Genomic DNA, 22,981 nt, shown 5'->3' on the forward strand with positions numbered 1-22,981 from the left:
GACAGCGCCTTGGAACAATAATACAGGCAAATTAGTTTGTACTAGTCTCCTGACTAAGAATAGATATTACATCGTAATTCATGAACCGTAAGATTAGCGTTTTTGTCTATTCTTTTATTACATTAAGTTTTAGATTAAGTTTGATAATTTTATGATCTTTCTGTTACTTCTAATTTTATTTTTGTTGATTTGGTATTGCACGTCTTGCAGTTTAGTGCACTTTAGTGCAAGACGTGCAATACCATACGTGCACACTAGGGGTAAACCCCTAGTATGTAATTTGATTAGTTATTTTCCTTACTAGGGTTACCTGGAAGACATCCTTTGTTAGGGATAAAGAAATATTTTTTTTATTTGCGTTCAAGAGTATACATTATATCCATATGTATAAATTATGATTTTTAACTCATGACTGAATAGTCACTAAGCCTAAACAGATAATTGTTGGAAGAGTATTATATTTAATGGGTGTAGTATTTTCGGCTATTCGTAAATTGGGATTAATGATACGTTTTACGTGTGAGAGTGATGGAAAGTATTAGGGGAGGCCTATGTCAAAAGACAGTCCGACCAAATACACAGTTTTTAAGTTAATGTATATATTTTAAGGCAAAAAAATAAACATATATAAAGCTATCTAAGTCTAGTTCAAAAATAAACTAGTATTGCAAAAGTGTATTAATTAATTACACAATGAGGAAACTTAGCACCTTTTACTGTCTGATGTTTGCCAAGTTTTGGTGATACTCACTACAGGTTCACAATTTAGGTTTACAGATTCTCTGTATGGGTTTTAAATACCCAAGTCAGTGTTTAAAGTAATCCTAATTCATTAATTAATCAATGGCGTTGTCTGACCTTTTTAAGTCTGGGCCTGGTATCTGTTTCATGATCTTTTGCTAATCTAATAGTCAAGTAGGTGATCACCCTTCTATGCCTGACATAGGCCGTTGACATTTTGGATCTAAGGCAAGCGGGTTTCCTTCAGCATTGGAGCGAGTTAAATGCACACATAGAAAGAAAGTCAATTGACGACGTATCGCACGCAAACAACTCACTGACACCGTATTTTTGTAGCATGGCAACACTTTCTCCAAGTTAAGTACTCGAGTTACTTCTTCTAAAACTAATTTTGTGTCCGCTGATAAGGAGTCGGCAGTTATTGGAGCACCCTGTAAATACAATCAAAAATGTTAAAAAATCAGTCGTTAATTAACTATTTTAACAATCTTTTGTATCGTTGAAGCTGTCATAGACGTGTCTAATTTTTATTATAAAAGTTATAACGTTACAACCGTTTAGGTTCTGGGCCTTAGATTTCTGTATCTGTTTCATGGTCGCACGTCGACTTTTTGGGTCTAAGGCCTAAGCCGATTTCCTCACGATGTTTTCCTTCACCGTTCGAGCGAATGTTAAATGCGCGCAAAAAAGAAAATCCATTAGTGCACAGCCGGGGATCGAACCAATGACCGCAGGGATGAGAGTCAGACACTGAAGCCAGCAGGCCAACACTGCTAAATTAATCTAAACTTGTATTTTAATTATAATTATCTTGGGTTTGTATCTTCCCTTGCAAACATTTATTCAGGTAGAAAATACTGATTGTGTACGAAACGAATCCTCAAAAATGTCTTCCTTAATCATTAATTCTTTACTTATTATAAATATATCATATTTATTGAAGCACGAGGTACAACTTGCCTAATTATAAATACGTACAGTGTTATTAATATCAAGGTTAATTGAAGCAAGATAGATTTAGTTTACACGAATGCTCACTTGCTTGAAAATATCAAATTTCCTCCGTTTGATGTATTACGAGTAATTGAAGCATCCCTGAGCAAATCTCATTTATAGTTTCCACACGAAAGACACTTTGTGGCCTAGTAATCAAAGCTGTCAATGTCGGTAATCATATTTGACATTTAGAGAGATGTCGACAACATTGTATCTGACAGTATATAGGTTTTGTCTGCGAACATTATTCACCACAGATATAGTAAATTCAATTTTATTGTGTGATCTACACTGTGGTTTCACATTCGTGTTTTCGTTGATCTCATAATATGAAGTTCGCTTAACTTAAATCATTCATTAAATATTCTTGTCAGAGACGTATCGTCACTCCATCGATTGGCATCGTCATAACCGGTTTAGTGGGTGTCATGTGGATGAAATGTGATTCCTTTTTTTTTAAATTTAGATTGTTTTTAATACTATAAGTAACACTATTAACTTCAATTATAATGATTCAGGGACCCAACTCAGGCCAACCTCTCATCACATCATTTCCACTGCATACTCAATAGGTAGCTTTTTTTCTTTCTTTGTACGCACTCTTTGCATCCACTTTCACAAGATGGCGCCAGGTGGAATTTGCTCTGCTCGGATTGGTCGTAACAATATTCGTATTTTTATTCGTTTAGTAACGATTCCAAACTATAAAACAATACTGTTATGTTATAATTACATAATAACAAAACAAATTGCAATAAATTAAATTAAGGTTCTTAGAATAATTATAGAAATCTTAATCCAAAAACAATAATATAAAATCAACGGTCAATTGACTCGATAATAACGTTTTCTCAAGTAATCATAACAATCGCTAACATATTAGTAAAATTATAAAAATCAAAACAAAATCACTTTTGTTACGTACGTAATCACTTACGTGATGCTATTTTGTCATACATACGTTATGTTACACAATTAGGAAAGTATCGATTATAACAAAATGTTCCAACGTTTATAAAATAGTTATCAATATAGTCATTTACGAACATTTAATACAATTATAATATTTCATAAAATGGCTAGCATTTTATCGATGCCAATCAAGCCAACTCAAAACGGCTTATAGCTGGTCATTTCATGAATTGATCAATCAACGATCGAGCAACTTCGAGTTATTCGTGGCCAGATTGCTGTATGTCGTGTTAAACGTAAATTGGTCGTGGAAATAAACAATAAAATTGCTTACTAATTTCTCAAGTGATCTACGATAGGGTTCTTTTTTTATTGCTCAAAAACCAATTTACAGGCCATAGAGATCATCGGGGGCATCCTACATCTATTTATAATATTGTCTTTGGTTAACATAGCTTTTACACATTGAAAGAAAACAATTTTTTACCGGATTAAAGCTATTTGTATTATTATAAACTTATAATTATTTTAAATTTATTTTTTTCCGAAACCTTTTCAACACCTTTTGTCTTCAGTCACCGTGACCACGCACGCTGTAAAGCACGCGAAACGTTGGAAAAATTTAAAATTATGTTAAATAATTATAAGTTTATAATAATACAAATAGCTTTAATCCGGTTAAAAAATTGTTTTCTTTCAATCTATTTATAAGTCCACCACATAATATATAATCAACAGTATATCATCTAAAACACATGACAATTATGGTGAAAATAAATTTTATAAAAATAAAAACAATTAATTCGATACAATAAAAATATCATACTTCCAATTTTAGTTTTTACAAGTATTTTTTTTTGCTAGACACTGAGGCGCACTTCACAATGCTTTTTGTTAAAATTGAAAAACACCTCTTTCAAATTGTTCAAACAATTGTATCAAAACGTGTCAATACGGATTGTACATCTATATCACATATATACAGTTTATTGCAGTCACAGAAGCACTCGGCCGTAATAACAGCAGGAGTAGTGCTTTGGTTGTAAACTTTTACGATGTACCGTTATATGCAGAGCTAACTAATATCGCGGCGCATTTTTCCTCGCAATTAAAGTGAATAGTGGTTATATTACGTCTTACCACAATACCCCATAGAAACACTTTATTCTTATAAAGCTTCTAGTTAGCTTTATACTACGTAGTAAAAGTATAACGTACAAATTAGTAATAGGAAATTACAGATTTACAATTCATTAATAATAAATCATTTATTTGCCAAGATAGTGGTACAGTGGTTCGATCGATCAACTACAAATATCCGCACAATCAGTCATATATAAATAGGCATGCAAATGTCATATCAATCATTACAATGTCTTATAATAAGAACACAAAATAATATTAAAGTTAAGTTATGGTTTATGGTTCAAATTAAAATTTTAATTACCTTACCCTTGAAATATTTACACGGCAGTGATTTATAACTTCTGGGAAGGTGATTAAATAGTTTTATAGCCATGGCGTAATTTTTTTTTGCATACATCGTGGTGGACCATGCAGAAACCCACAGTTGGATCCCTCGGTATATAAAGGTAAGTTTCTTTGAATGTTTTAAATATTTTTTGATGCTTTTTGCAGTCATAACTGCTTCAAGAATATATAAACTTGGTACTGTCAAAATACCGAGTTCGTAAAAAATGGTCTGCAGTCTACAGCTTACAAGGGGTCAAACGTCCCTAATACATTTTTTTGAGTAACGAAACCTTTATTTACATCTACGGAACTATTACCCCTTCCCGACAAAAAGGGCTCGTAGGAGGCCCCGACACAAACTAACGGATCAGGACGATCAAATTACCGTAGCGAACAATAAATTAAAAGCCGCCCGCGCGGCCAATAATAATAATAAAAATAGCCAATCACAGATTAGGGTAAAAAACCGCCTTCACCGGGGAAGGCGAGGACCTTTACTTCGCACTTCGCTCACTCCAGTGAGCTTCCGTCCTGCCCTTCAGGCGATTGACCACCCCGCGACGGCCCAAGTCGAGGTTCGAGTCTCACAGCCTCACGCCCTTGCGCTAGCCGCGGGATAAAACGCCATTATGGCCGAGCTACGCTCGCCAAAACAGCCCGAGCTGAGCTGTAAAGGCCCTTAAGGCCAACAGCGAGATCCCTTTCAAAAAAAAAATAATACAAAATTAAATGTCAGGGGTCATTCGACACGGGGCTGCATGACGCGACGTTTCCTCCGATGCACAAAAGATAAAAATAATTACTTATTACTATGAGTTTTCATTTTTAATTAGTTTAGGAGAATGACGTAAAAATTATACTCACGCAAAAATGTCTGCTACATAATTTATAGGTAGTTTACTATATACAATAATACATCAAATTTAATACGTACGAAATAAAATATTTTATTAGGAAAAATATTTCGGCATCGCCTTCTATGAAAGATATTTTACTTAATATTTTTCTGTGACGACGTCGTTCCGCTCAAATGAAACAGTTTAAGAAAGTTACCGCGAAAAAGGGCAAAAGGAGCAGAAATAAAACAAGTCACGCTTGGAGGTCACAACCAAATATACCGTACATTTGGGAGATTTCATGAATATTGTTGAAATGTTGAATATAGCTCTTTTTCTCTTAAGATTTACAGAAACCTTTTTCATAGAAAATGCGAACCTTTATTGCGTGTCACTTGTTTTTATTTAAATCGATCATGTTCATGATACTCGCATACCAGTAGTTTATACACATTTGTAGAGGAGTCTGCTCTTCCTTGAAGTAAGAATCCTTGACCAGTCTAACCACGTGACTGGCCGAGAAGTTGAAGTATGACGAAGAGAAGTATGACGTCATCGCAGTGATTGCATACGTATATTTGGGTCGCTACAGTTTCTTCTATTAGTAAATGCACAGAATGTTTATACTTTTCTTCAATCGAATCTCGCTGGCCTCAGTTCGGGCTGTTTTATCGAGCGTAGCCGGAATAAGCTTTTTACTGCGACTAGCGCAAGGGAGACTTGGACCTGGGCTTCGTCAATCGCCTGAAGGTACGGACGGGAGCTCCCTGGACTGAGTGAAGTACGAAGTAAAGGTCTTCTGCGGTGAAGATGCTTTTTTACCCTATTTTGATTCTGCTTTACCGCGCGGGCGGCTTTTAAGTTGTTATTAGCCACGGTGATTGGATCATTCGGCTCCGTTAAGACGTGTCCGGGCCTCCCACGGACCTTTTCTGTAAGGGTTATAATGGATCCTTAAAAAAAGGTCTAATGCTTTATTTGAGGACTGGGTCCTTTATAAATTCTTTTAGTATTAAACTGTTCTTACGTTTTCGTAGTGTTCGCTTATTATTCAACGTTAATTAAACAAATTCAATAAAGCGTCAGCGTTCATTTTAAAACCTTATTTCAATTTCCAAATAACGAGCTTAATATCCATAAGCCTCACTGAGTAATGTTGTTTTGCTAAAATATGAAATATTTCGTTGAATTTCTAAACGCGTTCAAGCAATATTATGGGCTACCCTTTTGTTTTCGGTCACTTTATCTACTTGAACCTCTTAACAAAATTGATCTTATTGTTTACATTCATTTTGAAGATTAAGCTTTGCCGTTGTAATTTATTCGTTTCATAATTGTTACAAGTTAAATAATTACGGTAGTATTGTAAGAAATTAATATAAAATCTATAATTGAAATATTTGTTAATATGTTATCTATTTGTTGTATTTGTTAATATTTATATAACACCAAGTGTCTTGTTTTAGTATAGTAGTTTTTTTGTTCTAGGTACATATAATCAAATCAATGTATACAAAATATTGTTAAAACTATTTTAAAAGATTTTAGAATACAACTAGTAATTTTTTTTAAATATTTTTATCTTTTTTTTTTATAGAACAAACGGGCAGAAGGCTCACTTGATGTTAAGTGATACCGCCGCCCACGGACACTCAATGCCAGAGGGCTCGCGAGTGCGTTGTCGGTGGTTGCATTAATTTTGTCTTTCAAAAGTGCCATTTTAATAAGCCTAATTAAAATAAATAGTTTGTTTTCATTTGTACTCATATAACATAAGCATTTAAAGTATAAGAAAGTAAAACCATATTGACTTATTCTAGTTTCACAAAGTTTACATTTACCTAAGTTTATTTCTAATAAACAATCCCTTGGTTATTATATAAAACTTATTATATAAAACGGACCTGACGGACGTTGTCCTGTCTTAACTATGAATACTGATTTCGAATTGGTATAGATAACTAAAACTGCTTTAGGATATGCAACATTCTTTTTTTGGTTTTCTGGCGCTTATATAAATAGTTTTGTTGGTATTCCGACATGGGAACAGCCGACGTTTTGGCCATGTGAAAAACATGGATTTTCAAGATTAATGCCACAAACAATTAGCGGCTGTAATTATTTTATATGTATATTATCAATATAATAACTCCGATCGAAGCATTTGTTTCGATATTTGCAGGATCTTATGTCAAATGCCATAAGGTTACTTGTAAAAAGTTTGAATTGAAAAAGCGATATTCACTGAAAAAAAACAACAAAAGTATTATAAAATTTTCTAATTTTCTACGCAATTGTCTTAATTTTTTCTTGATAAGAACTTTCTCCTGACAATAACAAACACACAACAAAAAATAATTAGCGAAATCGGTCCAGCCGTTCACGTGGATAAAGGGATTCATTTTTTTATATGTAAAGATCAGTTCAGTATTTTTAACTTAAACTTTTCTCTCTACTCTGTAGCTATACCTATGATTTTTTCTAAGTTACAGGAGGCAAACGGGCAGGAGGCTCATCTGGTCTTAAGTGATGCCGCGGCCCATAGACACTCGCACTGCCAGGAGGCAACCGCGCTGTCGGAGCTTTAAAGAATTGGTACGCTCTTTACTTGAAGAACCCTAAGTCGAATTGGTTCGGAAATACTTCAGTAGGCAGCTGGTTCCACATAGTGGTGATTCCTTACATTTCCTCTGTTATATTTTATAAAGCATTCGATATAATTCAACGTTTGGAAATGCAAGTTTGAAAGCAAATTGCTATATTCACTTTATCACATACGCTCTTTGGTCTTTGAAAACTGTTAACGATGCTTAGTTCGTGTTAAGTCTTTATGATTGCTCTGAGAAGACTAATTAACGTAATTTGTGTGATGCAACTATTACACAAATTGTCTTTGGTTTTATATTATGAGGAGAGTTGAGTGTGTCACTTGATTTTAAGGTGATGGAATTGTAATAAAACCGATATTTATTTAGAATTGTCTTTTGTTAAAATAGCTTTTACACATTAAGAAAAACACTTTTTGAACGGATTAAAGCTATGTATTATTTTTAAAATTAATAGTTATTTACATAATTCTAAATTCTAAATTTTTTCCGACGTTTCGCGTACTTTTCATTGTGCGTGGTCACAGTGACTGAAGACGAAAGGTGTTAAATGTCAAAAGTATCACAGCTGCAGAGAAAGTTGTTTTATCTGTATTTATTGCCCCGAAGTTGGTATCGACTAAAAGAGACGGGTTTTTGCAAAAATGACTCACGGTGTCCTCTGTTTTCGCGGATTGTTTGTCTTCGGGTTTTAATTTGGATATTATTGGATCCCAAGTGTTTGATAATTTTAGACCGTCTTCTCTATTGAAATTGGGGTGCTTTTTCATTTCAATGGCTTCGCATACCAATCTTGGGAACAATCTTTTTTCTTTCGCAAGTACTTTCGGTTGGTCAAAGCGTATGTAATGATTAGGCCTATCTAGTGTGTGTTCACAGACTGCTGATTTTGTGTGTCGTATATGTCTTATGTCTGCAATGTGCTCTTTGAGTCTGCTGTTTAGTTTGCCCTATGTAAGACAGGCCACAGTCGCAATTCAGTTTGTATATAGCTGCATCTTGCAACGGGGTGTTACTTTTGAGTGGTCTTAGGAATTGCTGAATCTTCTTGTGCGGCTTGAAAATTGTCTTAATAGAAGCTCGTTTTAGGATCCGGCTAATTCTATCTGTAACTCCCTTTACATATGGCAGGTAGGCTGGTTGACGGGGAACTGCTTGTGTCTTGTTTTTGTTTCTGTGATGCAGCCGGGGGATGCGCAGCTTGTTTCGGTGTAGAACCTGTTTTACATGCTGTAGTTCCTCCTCAAGGTGGGCAGGTTGGTGGTAGGTGTTTTAAACAAGTGTTTTTTTTAGTTTAGGGCATTATTTCAAATAATCGACATATATAGTCGTTTCTAGATCTTGTCAAATTCGCCTTAGTAAAATAAATATAAAAACAAATGTTCGATCAAATAAATATCTTGCGTATCTCCTTACGTATCTTTGTATATCTTATCTAATGATGTTTTAAAATTGGGCATAATATAGAGACTTTACTTAGGTCTATACCGGCTTACTTAAATTACTTATGAATACTACAAAAAGGAAAGGCGATCGACCTTTGTTTTTAATATTTTACATCATTACTAATTCTGCGACTATAACACGTCAACTCTAATGTGATAAAAAACACGGTTTACTCAGTCTTTACAACCCTGATTCCAATATGAAAAAGGATTGCGAATGTATTACGTTGGTCGAATTTCATATTAATACATATTATAAATGTTTAAAGAGAGAATTATTTAATGAAAGACCGCAACGGCGAACTAACTGTGTAGTCTGGTACTGTAGTCCGTTCTAATGAAGACGTATTCATATAATAGCAGCCATTAGCTGCCCGCCCGCCTGTAATGCGTTCTAGCCCTCTAATTAACTCGACTTATTACTCTGGGTGCCTTATTTAGTAAAATATTTCATGTCTCAATGCTAAACACTTAATTATTTAATTAAAAAAACTATTAGCCTACTCATTAAATTGCTTGCATTCTTGCAAAATTTAAAATAGAGTTGCGAGTACACCTAGTGCACACTATTACACTACACTATGTATTTAGCGTAGCGAAGGTTTGGGTGTATTACTCAGTTCAATTATATAATTTATTCATGAAATTAAAAATATAAGCACATAGCTACAGAGTGCAACAATAGCGACCCGTTATTGATGCCCGTGCCAAGTGTCAATGGGTTTTTGGCGCGAAAATTTATTGACACTTATTTTCACCTAAAAATAAAATGATAGTAAATGTACGTAGAATTTTTAAAAGCAAGTGGTGGCCTATTTCATAACGAGCGACTACATGCAAGCAACCAATAAAATATGTTCGAGGAAAACCTATAACAAGCGTCTCGCGTCCATTTCTTCTTTCTCCGCGTACATATCATATATGTGATTTTCTAGAATCTAATATAGTATAAATTCACTGCATTATTTCTAATTATGTGTAATCTATAGTAAAGAAGTTGACCTTTGAACACAACAACTTGACCGAAGTATAAAAATATTCCTAGTACGTTACGTAACAAGTGAGAACGTACTCAGCACATCTCTAGTTAAAGTCATAAAGTACATTTTGGCTTTAAGCAACCCAAACTTAAGTAAATAGAAGAAAATTATTTAATCAAAACATTTTCCTGGAAATTTCATACTAAACTTAAAAACAAGTGAATTGAATTCACTTCGTTTAACACACGTGTATTCAAAATTAAAACTGGAAAGTTTTTACATTCCTCTTACGTCATTCACATTTCTGTAAGAACATAGCTTAGTAACTAAGTTAACAAGGTTGAACTAAGTGAGTCAGTTAGTAACTCAGGTAAACAGTCCTCGTAATGAAGCGAGGTCGTAACATAAGTCGGTAAAATCAGAATAAAAGTTAAGAGAGAAAACCGTTTTAAATTAAATTGTAGTTAGAAATCAACAAAGCAAGCGTTTATGTAATTAATAAGTTTCTATTAAAATAACGAAAAATATTGTAATACTTATATTATTTAAAATATCTAATTAAAAAAGTAAATAAACAGTATATACCGTTTTCTACATAGTCATAATAATAATAATTAGTCATTACATTGAGTAAAAATGTTTAAAAAAAATTGTGCTGCTTTTAAAACAAATGGTAATGTATGTAAAGAAAGAATGAACCCTGCATTTTTATTTCTAAGTTTGAAATTTATATGGCCCTATAAAATAAATCAATGGTGCTACAATCTTTTAGGTCTGGGCCTCAGATTTCTGTATCTGTTTCATGATCATTTGTTAATCTAATAGGCAAGTAGGTGATCAGCCTTCTGTGCCTGACGCACGACCTCGACTTTTTAGGTCTAGCGCAAGCCGGTTTCCTCACGTTGTTATTCTTCAGCGTTCTAGCGAATGTTAAATGCGCACTGAGAAAGACAGTCCATTGGTGCACAGCCGAGGATCAAACCAACAATCTCAGGGATGAGAGACCAGAAAAATATAAGACGTGTCACACGCGCAGAAGGCTGAGCCTTTTGTAGTACTAGAATAGGAAAAAAATACTTAGATAAATTAAATTAAAAAAATTATTGTTTAAATTCACAAAACTCAGAGGTTCTATCGCTTGAACATCAACTATTTTTCATAGGGAAAATGCTACGGTGCGCTCTAGTGATTACGCACAAAACCACTACAGACAGACCTATTATTTACGAGATCGTGAACGTTTGATTTTTTTTACCTGTTAATAATTCAGATATTAAAAATTATATATACTTCTGTTTACGAAAGCCGTGTGAAAAGCTGTCCATTAGTATTGCTCTCGTGAGCTTTAAGATTAATGTCGTGCTCTGAAATTCTTAGAATCTGAATAAGGCAGGAAAAACATGCTATATTTTTTATTATTATTTTTTGGTTTACATTGAATTCATCAAATAATGTTATCAGATGTAATCATCCCTTTTAAAGGAAATAACATCGTCACTATGTCGACAGGCTTTAGTTTACTTTTTCATATACAATAAATCTTATTGTTTGATTATAACAGTCTTGAATACCTTTATAGTTACCCAAGATATTTATAGATGAATCTTCATGCTAATTTCGTTCCATAATCTGCTCCTGCTAAATCCTGCTGCGAGATGTTCTGATGCGACATCTGCAATGCAAATGAACGCATCACAATGTCGCATACGCTCGCTTGTTGCAATATAACATTATTTTATAATTTAAAGTAGTTTTTTCGAGGGAATTAGGAGAGTAAAATGCAATGTCCGGAACAACAAACGTGGTATATTTCGTGAATAACGATTTTTGGTTCAAACCCCAGTCTTTAAATGAAATATTTCTTAGCTAGCGTAATTTGTATTAGTGAAACTTTTTTTTAACACAAATGCAATTTACAGCTTATAAATGTATGTGATATTCGAATATCAGTTTACAAGTGGATTAACACCGTCTGTCACTTGTCTCTTGTCATCATGACAGCGTAAACAGGATTTGACAGAAAGAGACAAAGAGGCATGATAGATAAAACAATGCAAATAAATTCATTTATGATTAAGGGAAGTAATTTGGAAAGTCATACAATTAATAAACAGCTTGGTTTCTCCAATTGCGTAGTTATACATATAAACGTATACTATATGCCATATATTGAACACATAATAGAGGCTTATACAATATCTATCCTCTAATCATGTGGAGCACTCTCAAGCCACTAATTGGCTGAAGGTATCCAGGAGCCATTGAAATAATCCAACCAGCCTATTATATTCATCCAGCCCATTATATTGTCGACTTATAACGGAATAATAATCAAATATTGGCGGACTATAAATAAAGTACTATTATATATTTTTTTAAATATTGTATTTATTTAAGCTGTATTATTAGTACTTTGTGTTAAAAACCTGATTGCATTAAGACTTCCAAAGTGAATAAAGATTATCTTTTGTCTGAGATACAGACGCTTTGCTTCAAATTTTTTCTAGGTTCCTGGTAAATGTTCTTCGACACGATTCAGTGAGGTATATTTTCAAAACATGTCTGGTATTATTGTAATGGTATTAAACATTTCATAATTATTTCATTCATAACAACACACATTCACAGAATATTGTTTTTGATTACATTTGTCACGCAAACTTATCCTAAAATTCGACAATATTGGGATTGACTGTATTAAAATAATACTCACAACAAAAATACAATCCTTAATACTTAGATACTTCCCTTTACGTCAAACTTAATTACGATTAACCCTCGGAACTAATAAGTAGCCTTTCACCTTACTTATTGAAACTGTTTAAGCCTCTCCGGCTCTAATACCGAAACATCTCTGTTTTATTTCTAAACAAAGACCCTTTGGTAATGCTTATTTACTCGGGAAAATTGTAGCAAGTTGCTTTCAGCTCGAACACCTACAGGTTTATACTGAACTTTCTGATTGCGTAGCTTAAAACTTCTTTATAAATACGGCAAGAACTTTGCATTTATTTGTTGATGTTTCTAGTTATTATATAGAACTTTACGCACAAAGAGCTAGCCTATGGTGAGCCCTGCCTGTGCCCTATTGCACATTTTTTATTTTAATAGCACCTGTATCTAAATTAACTCTTTCCATAGTAGCTTATCATTTAACCAAATAATTCACGCAAAACTCGTCGAGCTTATCTTGCGGAAGTCACGTACAGACTATTTAAAGAGGTCTATTAAGTATGAGTGTTTGAAATTATTTAGTAAATTATCGTATAAAATTTTAAATATTAGCGTTAAATATTAGGTTAATCAATTTAAAAGGGAATTATGACACATCAAAATGAGTCTAGTAGACGAAAATCAGAACGGCCGTCTGAAGGCAGGTCGCATGTCGCCCTGCGGTGGAAGGTTCTTAACTGCTATGCCAATTTTTACACATGCTATGATTTATTAATTTTGCTTTCTAAATGTACCTAACATTCATACCCACCCATAGATAGGGACCTATGCTATCTATATTAAAATTGTTACCTATTAACTTATTAAAAATCGATTTACCATTTTATTATGAAAAAGTTGTATTACATCTAACGAGTTTTATAGCGTAATCACGTATGGAGACCTATTGCTTAGTTTTAACGAAATAAATAAATTCGTAATATTTAATGTATTCAAATTAATGTGTAAAAGACACCGTACCTTGTAATTTCATAAAAAAACACCGAAGTCATTCGAATTTTGAAAAGTTAGAATTTCTTCTTCATAAATATTTGACAGCTGTCACCTGTAACATCACACTTAGTGATAATGCTAAAGAAATGTCCAGTATCTTCAGAATAAAATATTACAAGTCTCACCTTTGTCACGTAAAAAGAAATATTGTTAGAGTCGAGGAAGATTCATTGTATTCAAAAGTCGTTGGGTGCGTGGCAATAAATCACTGGATTAAAAATCGGGACTCAGTCGATAGGGTCGGCTATATATCTCATGGAAAACTCACCAGCCGGACACAACTGGACTCTGCTATTTCATTTGACCGGAGATTATTTTTAACGCGTCATTTTGGTCCTTCTGTGGTAACGACGGGGACGACAATGCAAACATTTTTTTTTAATTTTCTTTAGTTTTTTTTTATATAAATACCTAATTGCTATTTATATATTAACATTGTATATTCGCGGATGCTTGGTTGGCCCATGCTTCTTTTTCGATACAAATAGTCGGGAGTTAGTGCTACGAAATTACGAGAACTTCTTAAGTTTTCATGTCATTTTCACACGTTCTTTTTCAAACACATTTTCATAAGTATTTGATTGTCTTCATTCGTCGTTTGAGAGCGTATTAAAAATAAAAACTACATAATTCGTAAAGTACACTTTTTCAGTAGTGACATATTTGTACAAACAAATGAGTGTTATCTACATGAAATGTAAAACGTTGTGTAATTTACATATACATATGTACCTATCTACATATGTTTTACCTTGTTCTCTGTTACCTTGATCTCAAGGTAGCTGTATTCACTCCTTATCTTAGCGTATAGCAAAAGTTTTAATTTCTATTTTAGAAAATAATTTTATAACGCACTCAAATTCTTTCATATTACCTTTAATAGTAGATAAATTATCTTTAATCAGTTGACATTGATTTCAGGAATACTTGGCATCCGTTACATTTCAACCGTCGATAGTAAGTAAAAGATTTTGACTTAGGATATTTTTGGGGCATAGAAGTGATCGCTTACGATCCATCAGTTAAAGCAAAAAGAATGAAAATGCATATAAGAATAATATATAATATTGTTATGATTTGTTTTAAGAGCCTACGGGTAAAAAGGGCAGTCATAGCAACCATTGGACATCCATTTTAGTGGGTGAATTGTCGGCTTTTGAGGGAGGAGTATGCCCTTTATTTAAACAGTTGAAGGTTGTATCTCTCAAAAGACTCCCTAACTAACGACGTTCCACAGTACGCTAGTTCGCAAAAGAAAATGTATTGTGAAGCGGGTACCGTGGACGACTTCCAGCCATCAAGGATGAGGGTGAAATTTTGAGTTAATACATGTGTGTACCTAACATTTCAAAATGGTTTTCTCTAAATACTTTAACACACACAATAAATAATTAAAACACACAAATCTATAGGTGTATTTATTATTGTATTGTGTGTTGGTGAATATGTAATATATTTGTACCATAGAATCTTACCCCAAGTTATTATAATTGTATGTTATTTTAACATAGCCCTGTGTTTTGTGTTCCACAATTTACACGCAACAATGGTTGTATTGTAATAAAAACGATTACATAAGTGGAGCAATATCTAAAATGTATGAGGGCTGTAATAGGAAGCGAGTTTTTATTGCTGAACGTAAAGAAAACAGCTGCAGAACAAATCAAGCCGTTAACAGCTCTGGAAATAAAATGTATTTATGGATTATCTTATCACGTAAAATTGTTTTGACTAACATGCATTATGTGTTTAGCAATTCCTTAGGAGTTCGTCCTTGGGAAGGGTTACGTAGGAAAACAGGTTCAACATATAGAAAGTATAACTTTTCACACCAAGTAACAATTCTTCTGATTTCTGTATTTGTTTAGTGATCTTTGGCTTCAAGACCACTAGGTATTTCTGTTCGACAGACGCCGTCGACTTTTTTGGATCTAAGGCTTGTTCTTTCACGTTTTCACTCGGCTAACACTGCTTTCGAATTTTCAACATTTTGGTTCTTTAAATATTATTTCTAATAGCCTTGAACATTGCCAAAAGAGTGGAGCTCGCTATTCTCGCAACGCCACGCTTTTGCCTCCGTCAATGTTCCAGCCATTTTAGACCCAACAGGCATCGCTAGAGACGATGGCAAGCGGCCGGACGTCCTTGATCCCTTCGAAGATAAGACGGGCTTTGGTATGTGATGCTACTTGTGTAGACACGTTAGCCCCATCTTTCCTCCCTCGGACTGCCGCAGAGCAGGCGGTATAAAAATATCAAACGGCACAATTATAAGAGTCTTTCTTCCTACTTCGATTTTGTTCCCCTTTGGAGTAGACTCTTGGGCCATGGGGTTCAAGTGCACAGGCACTAATTAAAGATTTAACTTAGCACCTGGTAGTTAGTACCGGTGACCTCAGAGCTGGTGCTTTTCTCACTTAACGATTAAGTATTGAAAATCAGCAACGAAATGCTGCCAGCGTTAAAGGTACACTGACCCCGTGGCAGTTTTTTAAATTTGTTTTAATTATCATTTTATAAATTTTTAATTATATTTAATATTACTACGTAAGTGAAGAAAATTGTAAATACTGTATATTTGTTTGTTATGTTTAGGTTTTAATAATCGATTTAGTACTAATATTTCTAATGAAAAATCAATAAGACTTACTGCCCTGAAAACTCTAATGACGTCATCGTACTACTAAACGAAATTGATGTACGTAGTTATTCATTAGTCCGTAGCGCTGATATCGCAAACAATTGAAACGTTTGAAAATATGCAATCTCTATTAAAAAGTTCAGAGGTAGACTTGCAGCTCACGAACCATTTTAAAGGCCTATCGTGGGCATCCACTACATACTATATAGAGACTTAATTCAAAGCCTGCGAAGCTAATCAGGGGTTCATAAGCGATTATTTCAATATAAGGAAAATTTATGTATCGATCAATGGGGTTTTCGTAGGCCTGAAAAAGAGGTGTGTATTATATATAACATGTCAATACAATTGTTGGTTGTTGGATGGAAATGGAAGTTGATGACAAATACTAAAAATTTCTAGAAAGCTTTTAACATTTAAAGCAAACACTTTTTTTACCGGATTCAAGCTATGTATTATTTTAAACTTATAATTATTTTACATAACGTCCGAAAAATTTAAAATTATGTAAAATAATTATAAGTTTAAATAATAATAATACATAGGCTATGTTTAAGCTATGTTAAAAAAGACGATACTTAGCTATTAACAGTTAATAAAATGTTTATTTACATAATAACTATGGCAAACTGTTTTATTTACATTACCACGGTTAACTTTCACTGTATTGTCATTTATTACTTAACTTACAATAAATACGGAAAGCGTAGTCTTTGGGCTTTGGTTTCACTTATTACGTTGGGCGTAGAAAAGCGGTAGCACATGATCGGCAATTGTGTTCTCTTGTTTCGGTGGCCAAGGTTCCAAGTAAGTACTTAAAACTTAGTTTCACAGCATGCTCTTAGGAACACAGAAGTGTGGGATCTAAAAACGACCGCAATTCATTTTCACCATAGACACTAACTCTCTGGTCGTTATAATTTAACGCTTCACAGACTCGACAGTAATGAAATGACTTCGTTCCGAAATAGCCGTGCTCACTTACGACTTTGAAATCATTCCTCCATCGGTGGTATTCGAGCAGAATGTGTTCGTTTTCACTTAAAAATGTAATATAATCCGCCAAATTGTTCGGTCCATTGAATTTATCTACGTGTAAAAATGAGTTGGGTGGCAGAATTTTTGCGCAGTCATCGTTTTTCGGTCCCATTATGACAGGAATTGCGCCCTTTTCATAAGCGTTGTTGAATACCTTCTCCGTAATGTACTCGCGGCATTGAGAGTTCTCAAACACAAGGTAGAATAAGTATTGGCCCGTCACCTTGCAGTCGGCTTTGAAGTGGCCGGGGCAGCTGAAATTTAATTTTATTAAAAGATTTATTATTGTTAGATGTTTTATCAGTGTTTCAAATGTTTTAATATTATTCTATAAATTTCATTCAAATTTCAGCTTTATTATTTAATGTAATTGTTGTGTAATTTAAGTTAGTTGTAAAAAGTTCAATAGTATTATTTATCGACACACGAAACATAAATTTACTGCTAATCATATGTTTGAAATTTGCTCAGAGATGCAAAACTTTGCTTTGGTCACTTAATAATGCGGTGAAGACCGATTATATTTAACACTGACCGAATTTACAAGAATCGCATTGTCCATATTTTTTTACGATAAAGTGTACGTTAATTGTTTCTACTAAAATAGTGTTAAGTAAAAATAAAAACATATTGGTAATACATACATAGAAGCTGAAAACGAATACTAAATGTAATTACGATATCCCCGCGTAATTAAACTACTGTTAAAACAGCGAGCAATGTAATTAAAATTACTATTAATCACGCTGTCGATAATAACAATTGAATAGATTACCTATTTTTATGATCCTTAGAGCATTTTCCATACACATCCAATGGTAGGAAATTTTCTAACTCGTGCAAGTATTCTAGTCTTTTCGATGGCCCACAATTAGACACCAGGATTGAAGCCAGCTTATCACGGCGTTTAATGTGCCAATTTGGGACCAATTCAGACAGGGACTTAATTGTGATGTCGCTAAGTATTGGTTGATGGAGAGGCACTGTGCGACCGTAGGGGACTGGTACATCTGCGTCGATCCTAAAAAGTAATGCTATGATGTCGTCTCTTTTGAAAGTTAATGCTATATATTTTAAAGAATTACTATGAATACGAACAATTTCTATGGGTTTCGGGTTGGGTTAGCCGTTAGTTTAGTCCAGATATGTACGACAAGGCCTTGTCGTGTCGACTAAGCTCAGACGGTACCAGAGAAGTTGAAAGTACCGAGCATTCATGATGAATATTTTAAAATGGAATAAGCAAGGGATACCTCCCTTCAGAAGTCAGTCAGTCAGTCAGTCAGGACTGTAGCAAGTGGTGATCGGTGGTCTTGGCCTACTCTTTCAGGAAAAGGGCGTTAAAATAAATTAATTTTAAAAAAAAATAACAACTTTATATACTATACTTTTGTAACGTCTGCCTTTACATAAAAATAATTAATTAAGAATACCTTTATGGGCAAATTTTTCGTCATAATTAAATTAATGAAACTGTCTTATTCTTATTAAAATGAATATAACATTAAAATGAATTGAGTAGCCCTAGAGTCTTCCGTTTATAAATAACTATACAATATTGTCTCCTGCTACGAAGTGTTAGTTGTTGTATCAACGCACTGCGAACCTATGCTAAAAAATGTTAGGTTTATGATGTATTTTTTCTACTATTTTGTGTATTTTATATATATGTATTTTGATTACTTTGAGTTTGGATGAATGATGAAAGTAGTTTGGTGCCTAAATCTCATCAAAGACTACCCGTCTGCGACCAGGACTTCTACCTACCAGGTTTAATTTTCTAAATTTTTATTCCCGTGTAATTGATTAAGATTGTCTACTGTGTTTTTTCCTGCATCCATTGTAGTAATGGCGACGGATGAATCGTTTGTTTGACAAAATATATTTCTCTTACCCTTAAATGCGATAATAAAACAGAACATTACAGACAATTGTACTATAGTTCGCTTGCAAGCCAGTATATGCCAATATAGGCTTTCACTTAAGATGTAAATCAATGTGACGTGATACGCAATACGCACGAGCAATCCTTATTGGATTGGTTTATTTTATTTACGAGGATGTAAAGTGCGACTAAAATACGAAAAAACGTATTTTTTTAAATCTCATACAAATCTTTAAACAATATATATCCCAATTATTATGTAACTTCCTGACTGAGCCATAACAGGGAGGTATAGCCTTAGCTTGGCTTAGTATTAGGCCAGTAGCATTTGTCGCCCATCTCTTAGAAACCCCGGCTGTGCACTAGAGAATTTTCTATGTGAATGCGTTTCTCGTTCATACGGTGAAAGAAAACATCGTAAAGATCTCAAAAAATCAACGGCACAAACGGCTGAACATTTACTTGCCTCTTAGACAAATGATCACGAAACAGATACACAAATCTGAACACTAATAATATAAAAAATAGGTTTCCAAAAATTTGATGTAAATTACAGACTTCGTATTGTTTCGTTACAAAAAATATTTCCCAGTTAAATTTTTCGTATAAAAAAGGCAGTGTTTATTACAAAGATGAGCTCTGACTGCATTGCTATTACAAAATCCATTAATGGCCTTTTGGACCCGAGATGTCGATCCAAGCTTAAAGCATCAGCTCCTAGTTCACTTGCCAACTCAATTTTCAAACGATATCAGATTTAATGGATGTGCCAAATTTACACCTAACTTTCATAATAACCTAAAAAGTAAGGCTGAAACGTGGACGTTCTTTTCGGAAGAATTTTACGAAATGATTTTGTTATAAGAATATTCTTACTCACTGCCACTTGTCACTCTATAAGGGGAAATCTTGTGACCGTCACACATACCTTGTCACATTTATGCATCTATTTTTCTGTACATTAATATTATTATTTATTTATGTTTTTAGTAGTTTTGAACATAACAAAACGTAGTATTTTCGTCCACCAGAACTTCGAACTAATATACGTAGTATTTACATAATAATTTGTAATTCTAGATAATTAAAAGTGACTAATTGGTCACGAAAAATAGTTTAATTAACATAAATTACACATACCTGTACGTCATGGACCAATTAAAAATATTTTTCAGGTCTTCTAGCTTTGGTTTAACTTTCGCCATTGAAAACGCATTGATGGGAGATTCGTCGTTGAGAAATATCCACCGCTGCCTTTTATTTCTTTTCGAAGTGTTAGGAAACACGCCGTGTTGTATGTGTACTACGACAGCGTCAGCTGATTCCAAGTACTTATCATCTCCTGTCAAAAAGCAGTTTTTCACGCTGCACTGCTTTAGTGGGACGGGCTCCCTTAAACTGAATTACATAGAAGTAAATTACAAGAGATAAATCTGAGCTACTATTTATTACATACATTTACATATATCAAGTCAAGGATGAGTTAATAGTTAATTTACTTTTAAGCTTGTCGATTATCGATTTATCAACACAGATGTGCTCATATACTTACTCAATAATACAATTGTTTTAGACTTCAATAACGTAGTGACCTTGAAACATTATAAGGCACTTTTTTTGCTTATCGTGATTGTCTTTGTGGAAAATCCTTTAAAGGAAAAATTACACAAAATAGAGCAATGACTATAGAGCATATGCGTATATTTATTACCGTAAAAAGGTTGAAGGACACAACTATCGCGTAATTTTATCGGTGCTTTGAGATAGTTAAAGATAAAACGTTTATCACGTACTTTAAAATATATTTGTCGTGATTTAATTAAGAGATTAATTAAAATATTTCATCATCAGTGAATCAGTCTAAGAAAAATTTGGAGTCAACAACGAGCGAATACTATGACTCCAAAATCCAATACGTTCTTGTCATATATGTGACTGAGCTAAGTTTTTATCGTCATTACCGCGATTTGGCTTAATTATTTTTACCAACTATAAAAACCCGAACCCTTTTTCACTCAAACGCGCCTCAACTGCGCCGGTATCGATTTTGTATGAAATTTCAATATAGTTCTTTATCACTGATCTCCTTGGAATAAACTCAAAATTGAGTAGGTAAGTCCTGATTTCCCGGCGCAACAGATGCTTTTTTTCTTCAAAAACACCTGGTATTACAACAAATAATTGCCAATGTCGTCTATAATACTAACCGTTCGTTATCAAAACTATAAATGTGACGATTCTTTAGCCAGTCCCAGTATTTCCATATTAAAACAATAAACCTTTTGTTCTCTCTTCCAAGTGTATTGTTTTGCATTATGTCATTTGCAAATTGAAATTTAAATAACAAAGACCCCACATTAGACGTCCTCCAACTCTAAAAAGCCAGTCACAAAGTAAACAAATTAAAACAGTGAAAACGAACGTATAAAACATCGAGGAACAAAAATCTAAGTACCTATAAATCTAAACCATTCTGAAAGCTACATGAACACACAAAAAAATGTGTGCGTGTACTAGTGTACAAGTGAAACTTTTTTATGACCTTATTTTTCAAAAAATGATCTACTACATGCAACTTTACATAAATTGGTTAAATAAAATAAAATAAGATAAGGCTTAACGAAAGGCTTCTATTATCATAGACATGAATACAATTTTTTTCATTTTATTTTATTACTACTAAGATTATTACAGAATTTCATTAATTGTAATAGATTTATTGTTATCATTGTTATCGTTATTATATATGTTTGTTATTAATGGCTTCGAATTCTTTCAAATCAACCGTGGTAGGGAGAAGAAAAAGATGGCACGTAACGGAAAAATGTGACGATATTTTTTTTTCCAACCCCGATAAAGAAGTTTCACTTCAAAAATTCATCAAAATCCAACTGTTTAAGGTAATTAGATTTATATATTTAGATTTGTGTTTATAAAAGAATTTACCTGTCTCTGTTCTAAAAATCCTTTAACTACCACATCGTGTGTATCATATTCCTTATAATATTTTGTATCTAATTTATAAACCTTGCCTAAATACGCTCCTCCTATAATTATACTAAATAATGTTACAATTAATATGTTACACAGTACACTCCTTTTCTTTAATTTAAATAACATTTTATTTAAATAACTCGGGTTTTACCGGTAATGACTACACTAAACTGATAGTGATCACATTTAAATACATAATGGTTCATTGTAAAACATTATTTTCATTTGTATGTCACTTCACAACTTGACGATTTTGATCTTTATATTCTTATTAATCACATTTAAAAGCCTATCTAATATTTTAGTAATATTTAACAAACACTAAGTTTAATGTGTATTCTATAAATTTGATCATCTTTGCGTGACACTACGCAGACTTTACATGACGATCTGCGTTCTAGTTGTAATATCTTTCTATATTGTAATCTAAACAATCTTTTCTCTACGTAACGACTAATTATTATTTGATGAATAACTCGTTAAAATAACATGATTATCTGATAAGATATCTTATTAGATATTATCAACAAATTTTCTTTCAGTAATACATATTGATATAATATGTATTACTTAACTTTAATTAGTAGATATCAGCTAACACTTTATATATATTTCCGACTCATTATCATTGCATTTAATAATTAGCCTTACTTTTAATCACTTTTATTAAAAGTAACTAAAAAAGTATTATTACTACATCAAAGGACT

General features: G+C 33.3%; 1 protein-coding gene across 4 annotated transcripts; it reads right to left on the minus strand.

Annotated features, from left to right (window-relative positions):
- Positions 1-642: 642 nt before the first annotated feature.
- LOC123708731 (4-galactosyl-N-acetylglucosaminide 3-alpha-L-fucosyltransferase FUT6-like) lies at positions 643-22,676 on the minus strand. Of its 4 annotated transcripts, XR_006753647.1 has the most exons (10): positions 22,226-22,676; positions 21,487-21,653; positions 20,420-20,677; positions 18,170-18,415; positions 17,342-17,648; positions 15,191-16,663; positions 13,984-14,216; positions 13,683-13,767; positions 11,561-11,661; positions 643-1,172 (listed from the first exon to the last, which is right to left on the minus strand). XR_006753647.1 is itself a non-coding variant. In XM_045659585.1 (7 exons), exons 1-6 carry the CDS (start codon positions 22,397-22,399, stop codon positions 11,596-11,598), a joined length of 1,218 nt encoding a protein of 405 aa, XP_045515541.1. In that variant the 5' UTR covers positions 22,400-22,676; the 3' UTR covers positions 11,019-11,046; positions 11,561-11,595. The 4 variants fall into 4 exon arrangements, 2 of the variants coding, with proteins under 2 accessions (XP_045515541.1, XP_045515540.1); XR_006753646.1 differs by lacking the exon at positions 13,984-14,216; XM_045659585.1 differs by lacking the exons at positions 643-1,172; positions 13,683-13,767; positions 13,984-14,216; positions 15,191-16,663 and adding an exon at positions 11,019-11,046.
- Between the last annotated feature and the right edge of the window lie 305 nt (positions 22,677-22,981).

This window comes from Pieris brassicae, chromosome 4, assembly GCF_905147105.1.
Source record: "Pieris brassicae chromosome 4, ilPieBrab1.1, whole genome shotgun sequence".
Classification (NCBI taxonomy): Eukaryota; Metazoa; Arthropoda; class Insecta; order Lepidoptera; family Pieridae; genus Pieris; species Pieris brassicae.